The sequence below is a fragment of the Malaya genurostris genome, chromosome 2 (genome assembly GCF_030247185.1).
Source record: "Malaya genurostris strain Urasoe2022 chromosome 2, Malgen_1.1, whole genome shotgun sequence".
Classification (NCBI taxonomy): Eukaryota; Metazoa; Arthropoda; class Insecta; order Diptera; family Culicidae; genus Malaya; species Malaya genurostris.
Genome location: NC_080571.1, coordinates 260,420,235 through 260,435,710, shown reverse-complemented (window position 1 = coordinate 260,435,710; position 15,476 = coordinate 260,420,235). Strand labels below are relative to the sequence as shown.

Below are 15,476 nucleotides of genomic sequence, written 5' to 3'. Positions count from 1 at the left end.
AACAGTTACTCCTTTCGAATGTATGACATTCTATGGTTAGGAAAAGATTTTCGCAGCTAAAACAAGTGCTAAGTACCGAGTTCGAAAAACCTGCATACTTCAACGCAATAAACTCTTCATGCGCAATAATTTTGATAAAATTACTTTACCACTTGCGCTACATAAAACATGCAAACATCCCAGCTGCCAGTATTTACTGGCACTATTACGGTTTGACAATCGCAACTCAGGTCCCCGAGCAGAACAAGGCTCTAACCGTAGATCATGCGACACACATGGGATGTAAGTAGGAATCCCGAAGCGGTGCCAAAAATGCATCAAACATACTCACCTCACGTTGGAGTTTGCCCGTAAACCAATGCCCAGCTCGGTCAGACAGTGCAGGGTTGTCTCGCACGGATCACCGGCTGCCAACGGGAACAGTACCTGATGGTAGTGACCGGACCGATCCAGTTGCCAGAGTACGTGCTCAATCTCGAGCTTTTTCAGCAGCTCGTCAAGTACCTGCCGGAGAGAGCGTCACATAGTCGAAAATTAATGGTTGTTCAGATCTCGAAACGGTTTGGCTCGGATGGCGACAAATAGTTTCTAACTTTATATTTTATGAACGTGTGGGGTACGAAAAATCCTAAACGAGATTGCATTAGAATTTGAACTAAATTGAATCATTGAAAATTGATGCTGCTCTGCATGCTACCATAGTTCAACCAGGAAATGTTATCAGTTCTATACAATAAACCCTACCGACACTCGTGCCCCAATTAATTCAATCAATTCGATGCATTGCGCACAAAAGGTGCGATCTTTTTTTTTATAAATCTCATCGCAACTGGCAAAAGGACCGAGCGCAACCGTCGAGCGCAATAAACGCCAATTCTCACCTTGTCCATCGGAACAAAGCAATTATCGTTCCGTGGTTTGATAGCACCGCCCTGACCAGCGAATGGGCTGCTGATGGCCGACGGTGGTGGTGGTGGTGGCGGTCCTCTTCCCTGCAGTGGCCGTGGTTTACCCGGCCGCCGATTATTCTGATGCACTGCGTGTTTGTCCCGTAGCTCAACTTCCAGTCGTAGAATTGCGTTTGCAGTTTCGCTCTGCTCACTCGATTGCACTGCATTTTCCGGTACGTTTAGGTTTAGATTGTGAGCACCAACGCCACCGCCGCCACCGCCACCACCGCCGGAAGCGATAACGTTCGGTGACTGATGGGGTGGAATCGGAGGCGGCAACGATTGACCATTTTCGAAATCCAATCCTGCCGATGAAGAGACAGAGAAAATTTGTAAATGATCATCAAACGCAGCGGCTAGATTCGAAAATCAAATCGGTTGTTGGGTGGATAGAAAATTGGTGACCTGCCGATTCCGTCGACCTTTGAAGTGTTTTAGAGAATACATACAAGGACAATTAAAGAATTGGTGGATAACAAGTTTTACGAGCTGGATTAAAAGTTTCATCATCATCTTGTTGAATTTTTTTGCTACGCGATAGTTTCGTGCTAATCCCAACCGATCCAAACGGAAACGGAAGAAAGTGGAAAACTATCGAAGCTAATAACTTTGAGATTTAATGCAGAGTTGGGTCAACAATAGGAAGAGAATTTTCTTGGTCCATAAAGGATAATTCAGCGAAGTATAACAGCCCGGGGGATACTTTAGTAATTGTTGCAGTGCAGAAGAGTTTAGATGAAAAAGCACAGTCTAGAGTAGAATTGACATTCCAGATAGACGATTTTAATTTGTTTACTTGTACACGATCGGCTTCCCAAGAAGTTCGAAAACCGCTATATTATTTTATTCAGCTTCATTGGCATTGAAGCAAAAAGAGTAATTGTTGTTAATCTTTGTCTAAATAAACTTATGGGAAAAATATTCGTTCAAGTAATTATTTTGATTGCACCATCAAAGATGATATTTTTTGTAATGATGTATTCTTATAATCGACAGCTGTCACATAATCTCTTAAACATTCTACTGACAGATTTTATTTTGCCGTATTTCCAATTTCGGCTAGAAAACCCCGTTATTTAAAATAAATGATTGCCCGTTACTTTCATACAGTTTCCTCTTTCAAAAGTAACAATCTCCTATCGAAAATGGCTCACTGTCCATAAACTTTTTTCCCCTTTTTTTACCGATTAATTGGGATTAAACAGCGTTCACTTCTAGTTGGTACGGACCATTAGGAATGCGAATGCAAAATGCGAAGATATTTTCAATGCCAGAGGTCGGCTCGCGAATCACATGCGACTCTTAAGACGCCGGCTAACAAAGGTTGGGAGTCATTTCTAAATCGCAACCATTCGTGCCTGCTTTTCAACAAACTTTTCCTCAATGACACGCGTCATCACTGTCGTCATTTCCGGTCAAAATGATTGAGGTTATGAATTTGGCAATGAAAATTTTCAACAGCATGTTGTCAAATGCACTTTATTTAGTTCGTTTTCACATCTCATCCAAGCCAGTCGATAAAACAAAACCGCTTACGTTCGGGACAGAAGAAACTAAGTACAGTATTGTGTGGTGAACAATAGAACGACCTCGAAATGAGTGAACCAAACGAACAAAAGCTGCTGTCGACACGAAAGAATACAATTGTTGTTGACTTCAGGCAGTGCAAAATTCGACCATCGATACGAGAACTTGAAGGTTTGCTTAAGGAGCAAATGCATCTTGACATTAAACGTGTGCATTTACTTCAATGCAATAAGACAAATAATGTTGTTTACATCCAGTTTTATAAAGAGTTGGATGCAATTCAATTCGCAAAAGACAATAATAATGTGCATTATGTGGAGCACGAGAACATTAAGTACAACATTCCAGTATATATGGAAGATAGTGCTGTAGAAGTGCGTGTGCATGATCCTCCCTCAAGCGTCACCGATTCATGTATTCGCAAAACTATGTCCCAATACGGTGAGATTCTCTCTATCGAAAAAGAGAAGTGGAAGATCCTCGCAGGAGGGAAATGGAAACTCCTCTCCCCCTAGAAAAAGGGTGACAACGAGATCCAACTCAAAAAAAAATTATTTAAAAAATCGGCTCAATCAGCCACGCAAAGCTTGTACGCAAATAGGCCTGAATAAAAATATCTTTTATATAAAAAAATGCACTTTACCATCTTCACTATAAAGAATTCATGAACAATATGAAGACTCAATTTTTCGACCTCGTTTCTTACATTAAAGTGCGATTGATTTCCCAAAGTACGATGTTGAACCGTTTTGCTTTGTGCTTGATTTAAATAAGTACATTCCTCATTGAAAAAGGTATTAACTACTTTGAATTAGAAAACGGCAAATGATTAACGATTTCTGCATTAACAATGCCTTACTTTTCACTGTAACGGGGCCGGGTGTCAATTAAAAAATGTAAAACTAATCTATCACAATTTTGAACGCTTTTGAATCAGTCATTTGTTGATGGATTTATGTAACTTAACTACCAATTGATACCACAAACATTTAACTTAAACGTATGAAACAACGTCGTTTAAGTTTTCAACTAGCAATAATCGCACCTCGGTTGTACCTCATTGGTTACGATATCGCCACTGCGCAAAGCTTGAGGCAACGTCGTTTAAGTATTTCAATAGCACACCATGGGAAAATTGGTTTTAATTGACCTATAATTCCATGAGCCAATCACAGCTTGCCATAATGATATCATTATCTCGTCCGATCTGCGCAATATGAAGTATCGCACAAAACGGAATCAATAAAAAAATCCTCTAACACATTTTTTGTTCAGTCAACCCCTGGCTGTAAACGAGGAAGGTATTTGGCTAGTGAGTGGATGACGAAACTAAAAGTTACATAAATTCGCTCGCTGAATAGTCACTTTTGTATGCGTGCGGTGTGTTGATGCCGTGTTCACTTGAGTATATTGAATACAAATTAGCAGTTGATTTTGATTTTGAAAATATATCAAATATTCTCTTGAATCGATTCACTGTTTCTAAAATTAATAAGTTTCTTTTTCTCGAAAATAATTTATACACTATAAAATCGTTTCATTTGTCCAGGTTTATATCTTGAGATTGTTCCTATCTAAAATTGATCATTTTAGTAATTTAAAGGATATTTTTCGAAAACTTTACAAAATAAAAATTTGTGGGAACGTATCAAAAACAAAATAGTATCAATTATTCTGGAAGCATTTTATTGTCAATTTTTTCATTCGCAAGCTATGCGCCTAAACTAGAGTAAGTTTGTAATATGTTACCTGAATAAGTTTTCAGTTTAGGGCATCCACCAACATTTTATTTTTTGTATGTATTGTGGGAACCTTAGATTTGTTTAATTTTTAATGTAATTGTGCTCGGTCGTGCACTACACTTTAATTTTTTTCCAAATTTGTTTTAACATGGCCACTTTGAAGTCAAATGTTCTTCGTGCTAAAGAACGTTTGAATCTTCGAACCTATAAGAAGCAGAAACAATCAAAACGTAGTCCGAAACAAGAAGCATCGATCAGGCCGAGGGTTCGAAAGCTGCACAATACGATTCTTGCTTGAAATTTGAACTGCATAATCATGGACGACGAAACCTACGTGAAACTCGATTACAAATCCTTGCCGGGGCCACAATATTATACGGTGCGAGAAGGGCAAGTGTTAAACCAGACTGAGACGTCGATTGAAGTCGAAAAATTTGGTAAGAAAGCTATGGTCTGGCAAGCAATTTGTAGCTGCGGTAAGATTTCGAAACTCTTCATCACCACTGCTTCAATGAACAGCGAAATATACATCAAGGAATGTTTACAAAAACGACTTCTACCCATGATTCGAAGAAGTCTGTACGGAATTTAATGAGGAACGTTCACAAGAAGGTGCGCCAGCTAGTCTACAATGGCTAATTAGCAAATGTTGAGAATAATATTCTGTTGTTGTAGTCTAATATTATCAGTGAATCGAATGAAATTTGAATATCTAACACTTGTGAATTATTTACAGCGAAATCAAAGTGCGTCCATACTTTCTGGGATAGTCTTTAAATGTTCTGTGATTGAATTGACTACAAACCGATAGTTCGATAATTGAATTGACTACAAACCGTTCGGCAAACAATATTGACTCGATCTGTTTGAAACTAAAAAACAGTTCTGTAATCGCTGTAAACACTAACTGATGACTCGGTAAATTCAATTTTTGTTCTGATTAATTATTCGATCTATTTATCGCCTTCTTTTCCACTTCTTCTTTTCCACTTCAATTGGAGAATTATACGGCTATTATACGTCTATTTGACTCGACTTTTCGGTGTCATGTATAAAAACCCGCCCTATAAAATTAAATTTTCATACTTATCAGCCTGTAATTCCGGAACTGGAAGTCGCATTCGGATGAAATTCGGTGGGATTTTATAGGGTTGGTAGACCTTCTATTTCAGTTTGTGAAAATTGGTAGAGAAAATTGAGTGCCATTTTTGCCATTCTCATAAAGAAAAACTATGCAATCACTGTGAAAACCAACTTATCAACAAAGGCCTGGAAGACCAAATGTCATGTGCCATTTGATTCAGCTCGACGAATTGAGCAAATGTCTGTTTCTGTCTTGTCCCGGGTTGGTGGTTCAATGCATAGGACGCTGGTCTTACAAGCCAGTTGTCGTATGTTCGAGCCCCGACCTGGAAGGATTTTTAGTGTCAGTAGGATCCATAGTACTAGCCATGCAATGATTCTGTACACTAAGAATCGGCTGCGAAGTCTGTTCAAACAGAAAGGTCAAATTCCACAAAAGGAATGTAATGCCAAGACTTTGCTTTGCTTTGCTGTGTCCGTCCGTCTTTACTCACATTTCACGGAGATGGCGGAGCCGATTTTCACAAACTTTGATTCAAATGAAAAGTCTTATAGTCACATAGCATGCCATTGAATTTCATTTGAATCAGATCTCCGGTTCCGTAGTTACAGTATAATATGTGAAAATCATGAAAAAAATGTTGTCTCAATTTTCTCGGAAACGGCTTAACCTATTTCCACAAACTGAGATTTAAATGAAAGATCTACCACTTCTTTGAAAATTTCTAGAGCACTTAATCCGAATCCTACTTCCGATTTCGGAACTAAAGCGCGATGAGTAGAAAATATTCAATGGCATGAGTATTTTATTACAAACGGTGGTATTTTTTTACAAATCCTATAAAACTACTTGATAAATGCTTCTAACTTGCAGAGCTTGTAAGTTCACAAATACCGCAGTGTTAGGAAAATTATGATCAGAAAAAGTGCATTTCATTGTCACTCGTGAGAAAATCAGTTCAAAAAAAGTTGAATTTCCACTACGATTCAGTTCGACACCTTTTAATAATTAAATCGTGCCAGATTTAATTATTAAAAGAATCTCATCAATAAAAGAATCTCTACTGAATAAATTCGCAACTGATAAATAAGAACTTTTCGTTGCACGTAGCGTGGTCAATATGAACAACAATATTTTCTTCCATATTCCAAATAGTGACTATTGCCACGAAAGGTTGTTGTTATTCCAGCTGGTTTATTTCACCGCTGGGATGATTTTTTTGCTGGTATCTTTTTGGCAACACTGTTTTTGATAGATCCCGCGTCAATCGTGTATTGTGTCATTGTCAAACTTGTTCAGTTTGATCTACAATTTAATCATGAATCGTCTTTTGACGTATAATTTAATCATGAATGGGTGCTGGCAAAGTAAGAGGAAGATTCACTTTTTTATCGAAAAATTGTGTTCAGCGACGAAGCTCATTTCTGGTTGAATTAATACGTCAACAAGCAAAATTATCGCATCTGAAGCGAAGACCAGCCGGAAGCATTGCAAAAGCTACCAATGCATCCCAAAAAAGCCACTGTTTGGTGTGGATTATGGGCCGGTGACATTATTCGTTAAATACCGGCCGATATGTTGAAGAGAGTGTGCCATTCGCCATCTAAAGTAAAGCCGCGGCCAACATTTGCATGAAATCATCTTCAAACATTAAATTATATTGATCGTTCTATCGTTTCCAATAAAGATTCAATCAATTTTCTCATTTTTTTGTGTGTTTTTTAATCAAATCCTATACCTCCTAAAAATCACCCTTTATTAAGCCCAATAAAACGCTGTTTAGCACGAATTTGATTTATGGAAGTAACAGGAGCACAACATTTTGCATATCTCGAACATACAGCAGGCGCAGCGTTTCAATGGTGTTACTTATGTTAAATTTTGTAATATTTTTAATCTGCTGCATAGCTTTGTGATTGCTTGTTTTTTTTTTTTCATTATCACTATACCTATTATTAATCACAGCACTTGATGTTGCATTTTTGGATGATATTACTCTACACCCACGGTGTTGATGAATAAATTTCGAACATATCACCACTATCAACCCACTTATCAACCACCTTACGCGCACTGCACATTTCTAGGAAGGTTCAGTTTTTGTTCATCAACGAATTTATTCATCATGTATTCTGCAAATGGTTGAGATAAAACGGCTACAAAAATTTATTTCCAAAAATCTTCCGTTCGAGAATCATATCAGATATTTGCCACGAACGAAGTATTTTCTTTAATATCATCACAGAGAATGATCGCTAGTGAACTTTTCACAACTGTTTTTCTGCCATGTTAGATCAGTTTCAGTGAGAATAGCGTTTGAAAAAAAAATCAGTAGTGAATTTTACTTCAGTGAGTTTTCTGATCCGTGATTTTTTTATCGAAATTTTGAATTTTTCTCAACACTCAAATATTTTCAGTAGTTCCAAGAATCTCGATTCAAGCTGCATAATATCAGCCATTGGTTTCCAGTTTGAAAGAGGTTGATGAAAACGCCAACAACGAACCCATTGCCCCTCAACCATCGATGAATAGTAGAATCTCTTCTTCAAAGGCTGTTACGAGACACATTAAAAATAGGTTTTACAATGTGATAAACTGACTTTGTTCAGTTACTAAGATCTTCAGCAGCGTAAAAAAAGTATCCGTTTTTTCAAACGTTTATTTGAAATATGGGAGGAAATTCATTCACGCCCACTCTCACCTCCGGGTGAGTATGGCAACCTTAATTGTGCAACTTTCAAATTGCAGATGCCAGAAATTAATTTTACCGGCGTCACAAATGCACAGAATTAGTTGGCCGCATCCCACACTGCAGTAGATTATAAACTTTCCACCAACACAACAGTCAGTGAACGTAACATTTTATCCCGGTAAAGGACTTATCATGTGTTTACTTTATATTATCCGTCGAGTGAACCCCAGAGTAAGTAACCCATCGTTGCTTGTAGCAGCATTTAAAAGCAAATTAAACTGCAAAGTATTTCTTACCATTAATTAGTACCCGTTCATAATTTGCCGTCGGTACACAAACGAGAAACACCACACCCGGCATTCTCTTATCCCCGGCTGGATGTTTCGGCACGCACTTGGCACCTTGGCGATCCTTTGCCACCTAACACAAAGAGGCTGTTGTTTCTGAAACTTTCAAGTCCACGTGTTGTAACACTCTTAGACAGGATCAGGATGCACTTTCCACTTTACGGAGCCTGTTTGCGGTTGTGATGATGTACGTCTTGCTGGGTGGGGAAAACCACCGGCAGCAGGGATGTTTGTCGAAGTGTCTATACTTTAGTCGGCAGAGCCAGAGCGTGCCTGTACTGATGCCGAAGTGCTTGTACACAACTAGGAAACTTGGAACCGGAGCGGTGAACTGCTGCACTTATCTGAGGTTTAACTGTTGAGCTGTTGTGTGCTAGTAATAAACTTGAATCACGCTCGGATTGGGACGATTAGATGCCGAAAGTAATGACTTTGCTGGTTTGTGGTTTAGCAGGTCACTGGAAGTAGTTTGGTTAGGAACGGTCAGTAACGTGAAGATGATAACGAATTCTATTGATGAAAAGGGATTCGAAATAAGATATGCATAGATTTCTGATTCGCCATTTGTGGTCTTCTTCAATTAGTATTGAATTCAAGAATCGTTACCCGTAACTGTTACCATAATCGTACGACATAAATTGATACTTCGCAATCGGCATACTGGAAAGTGTAACGATTCGTGACTCGTGATTGAATAATTATAAATCTTAAATTTAACCATTTTATAATTGAGGTGCTAGGAAAAGCAGCGGAAAATGTTCACATCGTTCGCATCGTTTCTCCATCAACATTCTAAAACCACTAGCACAATTTTCTTGCGCCCAGCCCTTCTGAATCACTTTGGTGCCGAAAACGGCAAAATCTCACAGCACCAGTAATTTGAATAAAATGCACATTTTTCAACAACTTGACCGTCATTTGAATTTAGTACAACAGCAGACACTTCATTGGCCCACTTCGGCCCTTAACATGGCACTTCGGTTGACGTCGTTGTTGTTGCCGGCACCGTTGCCGCTAAATTCTTTTGATCTCTTTTTTTTTTTTAATCCCGCACTATCAAGTTGCCTTCCTTCAACGGGCCACTTTAGGGCCGACAAAAACACACCACTCTTACCGAACAGAACCAGTGTCACTACCAACGCCAACATATCCGGAGGAGTCTCTCGTCCGGACTCTGCAGTGAAGGCTCAAGGGCCATTCAAAGGGGAAAAGTCATTTCGTGTAGCGTTCCACCTCGACTGGGTGGGAACAAAGTTGCAGTCAGTCTGGTGGCTTGGTTCGGCGATCCTTTCAGGATCCAGTAACTAAGCGTTCCGCAGTACGAAATGTGATTAGCCGGTGTGGTCGTTTGTTTTCGCCCTCGGGTAGCTGGAAACAATCACAGCGCAGTCAGCGGATGTTAAAAGTACACCAGGGAGCAGCACCAACTGGAGCGATTCGTTTTGAAATACCAAATGAGTTAGTTTCTTGTGATTAGCACCGCTCCAGTGCGGTTCATCATTCAGAAAGGCTAGGTAGGGATAAACCGGCCAACTGCTAACAATGACAGCGGAACTAATTAGAGCAACAAGCCGAACGTGAGCAAAGTGCGAAAGACACAGTAGAGGTGTTTAACGCAAGAGCAGAACCAGGGAAACATGCCGACGCTTCCTGCTTCCTGTCGGAGATCGTGAGCTTACGTTATGGGATCCCGCTTCACCAATGACTCGGCTAGTGTTAGACACGTGACACAAATGCGATTCAGTTGTAATATATGTACTACAAATGTCCTATCTGGACTCAGACTGTCGAGTTATGAATGAAGGACTTTAGGCATATGACCCTGTATGTGAAAACAGTAAAATCAATGGAGTTAGAGATTATTAATTTTTTTTTGTCAAATCAATCTTTATAAAGGATGATTATTATAAGATTGTATGCAAGACACAACCGAGCATAATTACATTAAAAACGAAACTTTTTAAAGGTTCCCATACTAAAAATAAAAATAAAGATGATGGTGGATGCACTAAACTAAAAACATATCCAAATGACCGATTAGAACCTTAATCTAGTTTATGTGCTTAACACTAAACATACCATGACCGGTCAAATGACCAGTTTTGATGTTTAGCATTGAAAATGCATTTCATGACTTTTTCTAACTAATTAATATATAGTTAATATTCTATATTATATGTTTTTGTGATTTATATATTTTTAATAATACGTGTCGTATACCGATTCTTACCACAACCGGTCATTTGACCGGCAGAATATTTTTGCCTTTCTCTTAAGAAAGAATATAGATTTACTGGGAAAACTGACTTTCGATCAGAGCCAGGAAGCTTCCTAGTGTTATACACAATTCCACTCAGCTTGACGAGGTCGGAACATGGCTGTGTATGTATGTGTGTGTGTGTATGAATATGTGTATGTGTACTTTTATACATTCAATTTTCTCGGAGATGGCTGAACCGATCTCAGCTATTTTAGGCTCGTTTAAAAGCTACTACATCCAAACCTTCATTTACCTAATAATCGGGGGTTCGTAAATCGAATTGTGACGTAAAAAATAGCTTACGTTTTTTGGAATTTTCAACATAAAAAGTTTACGTTATTTGGAAGTTTCAATGAAAAAATAGATTACGTTATTTGGAATTTTGAACGTAAAACAAGTTTTCCTTGTGTATATGTATTATTGAATATGTATAATTTATTGGAAAGTTATGGAATGAAAATGATCAGTATTTGCAGGCCGGACGGAACAGAGAGCCTTGTCCCGCCTTAGGGTGGGCCACACCCGCCTTACACATGCCCATTGTATCGCTCGTGGCAGGCCTCCCTCCTGCCAACACTGTGGAGTCAGGCTCTCGGTAGAGCACATCCTCACCTACTGTCCCGAATTCCAAAACCTTAGATCCCAATACAACATTAGCTCCTCTATCCGCAACGCCCTCTCCAACGATCCCGTCTCCGAAACTACCCTAATCCTTTTCCTTAAAGACGCCCGCCTCCTAAACCAAATTTAGTATCTTCCCCTCTCAACTAAACCCCTCTCAACTACCCCATCTCTCCTCACCTTCTTTCTCTCTCAGAATCTCGGCGAAAACTCAGCATCCACGACCTGGACCACCCGGACCACCCGGCCGCTGCCGCACACAAAGCCGAGAAACTACACTGCTCCGTGGGCCTTCCGCGAGGGTGGGGCAAACCCCCCCGGAACGTCGACCACGGCCCCTTCTTACACTGCACCGACTTCACCGAAGTTCCAATCACCACTCGCGCGAAACCGGCCACCCGGATCACCGATCGCTTGACCCCGCTCCCACCGGACCAACACCCGCAACCATCCCCAGAAAACAGAACCGGGACAAGGAACCCGGCCCGACACCCGGAAAAGTCACCCGTCACCGACCCAGCACCTAAGCGGCCATCCGCCGGGGGTGCTGCCCCCGGGGATGTTACCCGCAGCCCGAAGCTGTTTCATCAAACCCAGACCAACACAGATAAAAATAGATATTTTGCCTTAAGCTTAGCAAATCTATGAAATGTATAACATGTAATGTACTGACTCGATGTAAAAACTCCTCCTTCCCTATAAATCCCTCACCTTATACTTCCCAACCACCCCCAAATCCCGACCCCAAACTGTTACAAACCCGGTGAACGACCAGAATTAGGTTAAAACCGGGGATAAATAAACGATATAATAATAATAATAGTATTTGCAGGAAAATGATGTTCTAAGCAGCATCAATCTCCAAGATGGCGACTTCTGGATTATTGATTATCCTTGAAATGCATGGCTTATGCACTGTTTTTTGTTCTATTCGCTCAATTTTCTCGAGGATGGCTGAACCGGTTTTCTCTATCTAAGGCTCGTTAGGTCATTGATCAAATTCTATGGGCAAATGGTCGGCACTTACGGTTCCTGAGATATAACCAAATAATTGACGCATCCGACAAACTACACTCGCGTTAAAGCGCCGTTCCGCGAATTACCCGAGTCAAAATGGAAATTATTGGATCTTCCTGACTATGTGTCAAAGATCTTCTCATAGACGGATAAGCCGATTTTCACAAACTTGTTGATTAAAATAGAAGATATTAGGGTCACATAAATTGCTATTGAATTTCATTCGAATCCAACATCCGGTGTCAGGATTAAAGGATGAGTGCTTAAAATTTCAAACTGTCTTGTTGAGTAACGATGCAAGAAATGGGAAAAATATTCAACACTGATCTCCAATTTCTTGACCATGTTAGTTGATGCTCATTCCTACCAACTTCGACTATATCGGGCCTCGATTTCTGGTTTTGAAAGTACCGGAACCAATGATGAAAAAAATTGAATTGAAAATCACATCGATTCATCATATAAACGTTGATGAGAAAGGTATCATTACACCACTAGGTGGATTAAAATAGGTTTTTTTACTTTAGTTCTGTTGGAAAGTCTAAAGCGTCGCGAATAAAATAGCGTATGGTTTTTGATGATCAGCGCACCCGGAATAATATCAGCAGTGAAGCCTCTACCTCTACTCTTTTATTTGTTCCTGTTGATCTGTGTACATCCGAAAATATTCCGTCTGATGGGTCACCTCGTCTTGAGTGCTGGTCGTTTGCAAGGGAATAAAATGCAACGGAAGGTAGACAACGATGGGGAACATAATGCAAAATAAGCCCTTCTAATGGCTGTAAATTTACAAAAGGAACTATAAAGATTGTTTCTTTGTAAACCTGAGATAAAAATCATCAGTTCGGTGCAAACGCAAACCAAACGTGTGCTAATAAAGCTCACATTTGACTTTTCGAGAAAATGCTCCAAACACTGTTTAATATCATTGAGAATTCCACAATTTAGCCAGTTTCACTGCAAACCAGAGCGATTTAGTCATCCTCTTGCTGGATGTGTACATTGGAGCAAAAACGACGAAAAGTGGACAACGATGAGGAATATTGTACAAAATCAGCACCTTCTAATGGCTCCAAATGTTATCTAAAGAACTATTAAAATTACTTATCTGTTGAAATATATTAACAGAAATTAAATATAATCAGTTTAGTAAAGTTTTACAGTCTGATAGATTCTAGTTAGAAAATTGTGCATTTTTCCCCGGCTATTTTTGACGCGAATACGTTTTACTTGGAGTGGCTTTTCAAAAATTTTCACATGGGTGAGTAATATCTCTTGTTTTATTTATCTTATTATCATTTTTTTACCTTTTTTATGAATATAAAATATAGGTATAGAATTCGCTCAAACTTTAGAAAAAAATTTTCGAGGCCCTAGCTTTATATCCCAATCGATTCAGCTCGACGAACTGAGCAAATGTCCGTCCGTGTTTGTGTGTGTGTATATGTGTGTGTATATATATATATATATATATATATATATATATATATATATATATATATATATATATATATATATATATATATATATATATATATATATATATATATATATATATATATATATATATATATATATATATATATATATATATATATATATATATATATATATACAGGGTGATTTTTTAAGAGCTTGAGAACTTTTTTAAACAATAAAACGCATAAAATTTGCAAAATCTCATCGGTTCATTATTTTAAACGTTAGATTGGTACATGACATTTACTTTTTGAAGATAATTTCATTTAAATGTTGACCGCGGCTGCGTCTTAGGTGGTCCATTCGGAAAGTCCAATTTTGGGCAACTTTTTCGAGCATTTCGGCCGGAATAGCCCGAATTTCTTCGGAAATGTTGTCTTCCAAAGCTGGAATAGTTACTGGCTTATTTCTGTAGACTTTAGACTTGACGTAGCCCCACAAAAAATAGTCTAAAGGCGTCAAATCGCATGATCTTGGTGGCCAACTTACCGGTCCATTTCTTGAGATGAATTGTTCTCCGAAGTTTTCCCTCAAAATGGCCATAGAATCGCGAGCTGTGTGGCATGTAGCGCCATCTTGTTGAAACCACATGTCAACCAAGTTCAGTTCTTCCATTTTTGGCAACAAAAAGTTTGTTAGCATCGAACGATAGCGATCGCCATTCACTGTAACGTTGCGTCCAACAGCATCTTTGAAAAAATACGGTCCAATGATTCCACCAGCGTACAAACCACACCAAACAGTGCATTTTTCGGGATGCATGGGCAGTTCTTGAACGGCTTCTGGTTGCTCTTCACTCCAAATGCGGCAATTTTGCTTATTTACGTAGCCATTCAACCAGAAATGAGCCTCATCGCTGAACAAAATTTGTCGATAAAAAAGCGAATTTTCTGCCAACTTTTCTAGGGCCCATTCACTGATTTGCAAGCGTTGCTCGTTAGTAAGTCTATTCATGATGAAATGTCAGAGCATACTGAGCAAATAATAATGCATGAAAATCATAACCTCAAAAAATCTGAGCAAATACTAATGCATGAAAATCCTAACCTCAAAAAAATCACCTTTTATATATATATATATATATATATATATATATATATATATATATATATATATATATATATATATATATATATATATATATATATATATATATATATATATATATATATATATATATATATCTATATATAAAAATGCAGAGATCATTCTTTGTAATCGCATCACGTAAGAACGGATGGACGGATTGAGATGCTTTTTTTTTGTTTGATCAGTTTTTACCCCCACCGGGTTCGTACATCAAAAAAATTAGGAAAACTTACCGGAAAAGTGGGAAAAACCAATAAAGTTATTTTGTATGGACAATGGAATTTTCCACTGAAAAAGTCGCCAATGATTGCTAGATCATTGATAGGTGTTTGGCGCATAACGAGTTGCATAAGTGTTTGGCCGTCGAAGAAAGGAATACTAGATCGTTGAAAGAATCTTTTGGCGCGCAACGAGTTGTTTTGTGTGAATTCATGTGGTTCGTCATTTCGAGCCACGTGCTTAATTGGGTATCAACATTATTGATTGCCAAATGATTCAATGATGGAACGCATATGAGTGTTCTAGCTATACCGTAAACATGATCAAAAATTCTGATACTGTTTAGCAGAAGATGCATTGTGTGCAATATAATCGGTTAGTTGTTTATTGTTGGCCATCGAAGGCGTAAGTTGAACAAATCACCTTATAAATAGAACGATTTTTGTACG

General features: G+C 38.6%; 2 protein-coding genes and 1 non-coding gene across 3 annotated transcripts in view; 1 reads left to right on the top strand and 2 right to left on the bottom strand.

The window, feature by feature from the left end:
- The window catches only part of LOC131429711 (uncharacterized), a 128,957-nt gene extending 119,155 nt beyond the window's left edge, over nucleotides 1-9,802 (bottom strand). Inside the window, exons 1-4 of the mRNA XM_058594024.1 lie at nucleotides 9,457-9,802; nucleotides 8,292-8,800; nucleotides 882-1,255; nucleotides 332-504 (exon numbers count right to left, since the gene is read on the bottom strand). Coding sequence (XP_058450007.1) covers nucleotides 332-504; nucleotides 882-1,255; nucleotides 8,292-8,355 — 611 coding nt within the window. The 5' untranslated portion in view covers nucleotides 8,356-8,800; nucleotides 9,457-9,802. The remainder of the gene's footprint in view (nucleotides 1-331; nucleotides 505-881; nucleotides 1,256-8,291; nucleotides 8,801-9,456) is intronic.
- The window catches only part of LOC131429205 (uncharacterized), a 443,882-nt gene that overhangs the window by 180,942 nt on the left and 247,464 nt on the right, over nucleotides 1-15,476 (top strand). The window lies entirely within an intron of this gene.
- On the bottom strand, nucleotides 3,429-3,567 carry LOC131433364 (U4 spliceosomal RNA). Its single transcript, XR_009230175.1, has one exon. It is a non-coding gene; the product is annotated as a U4 spliceosomal RNA (small nuclear RNA).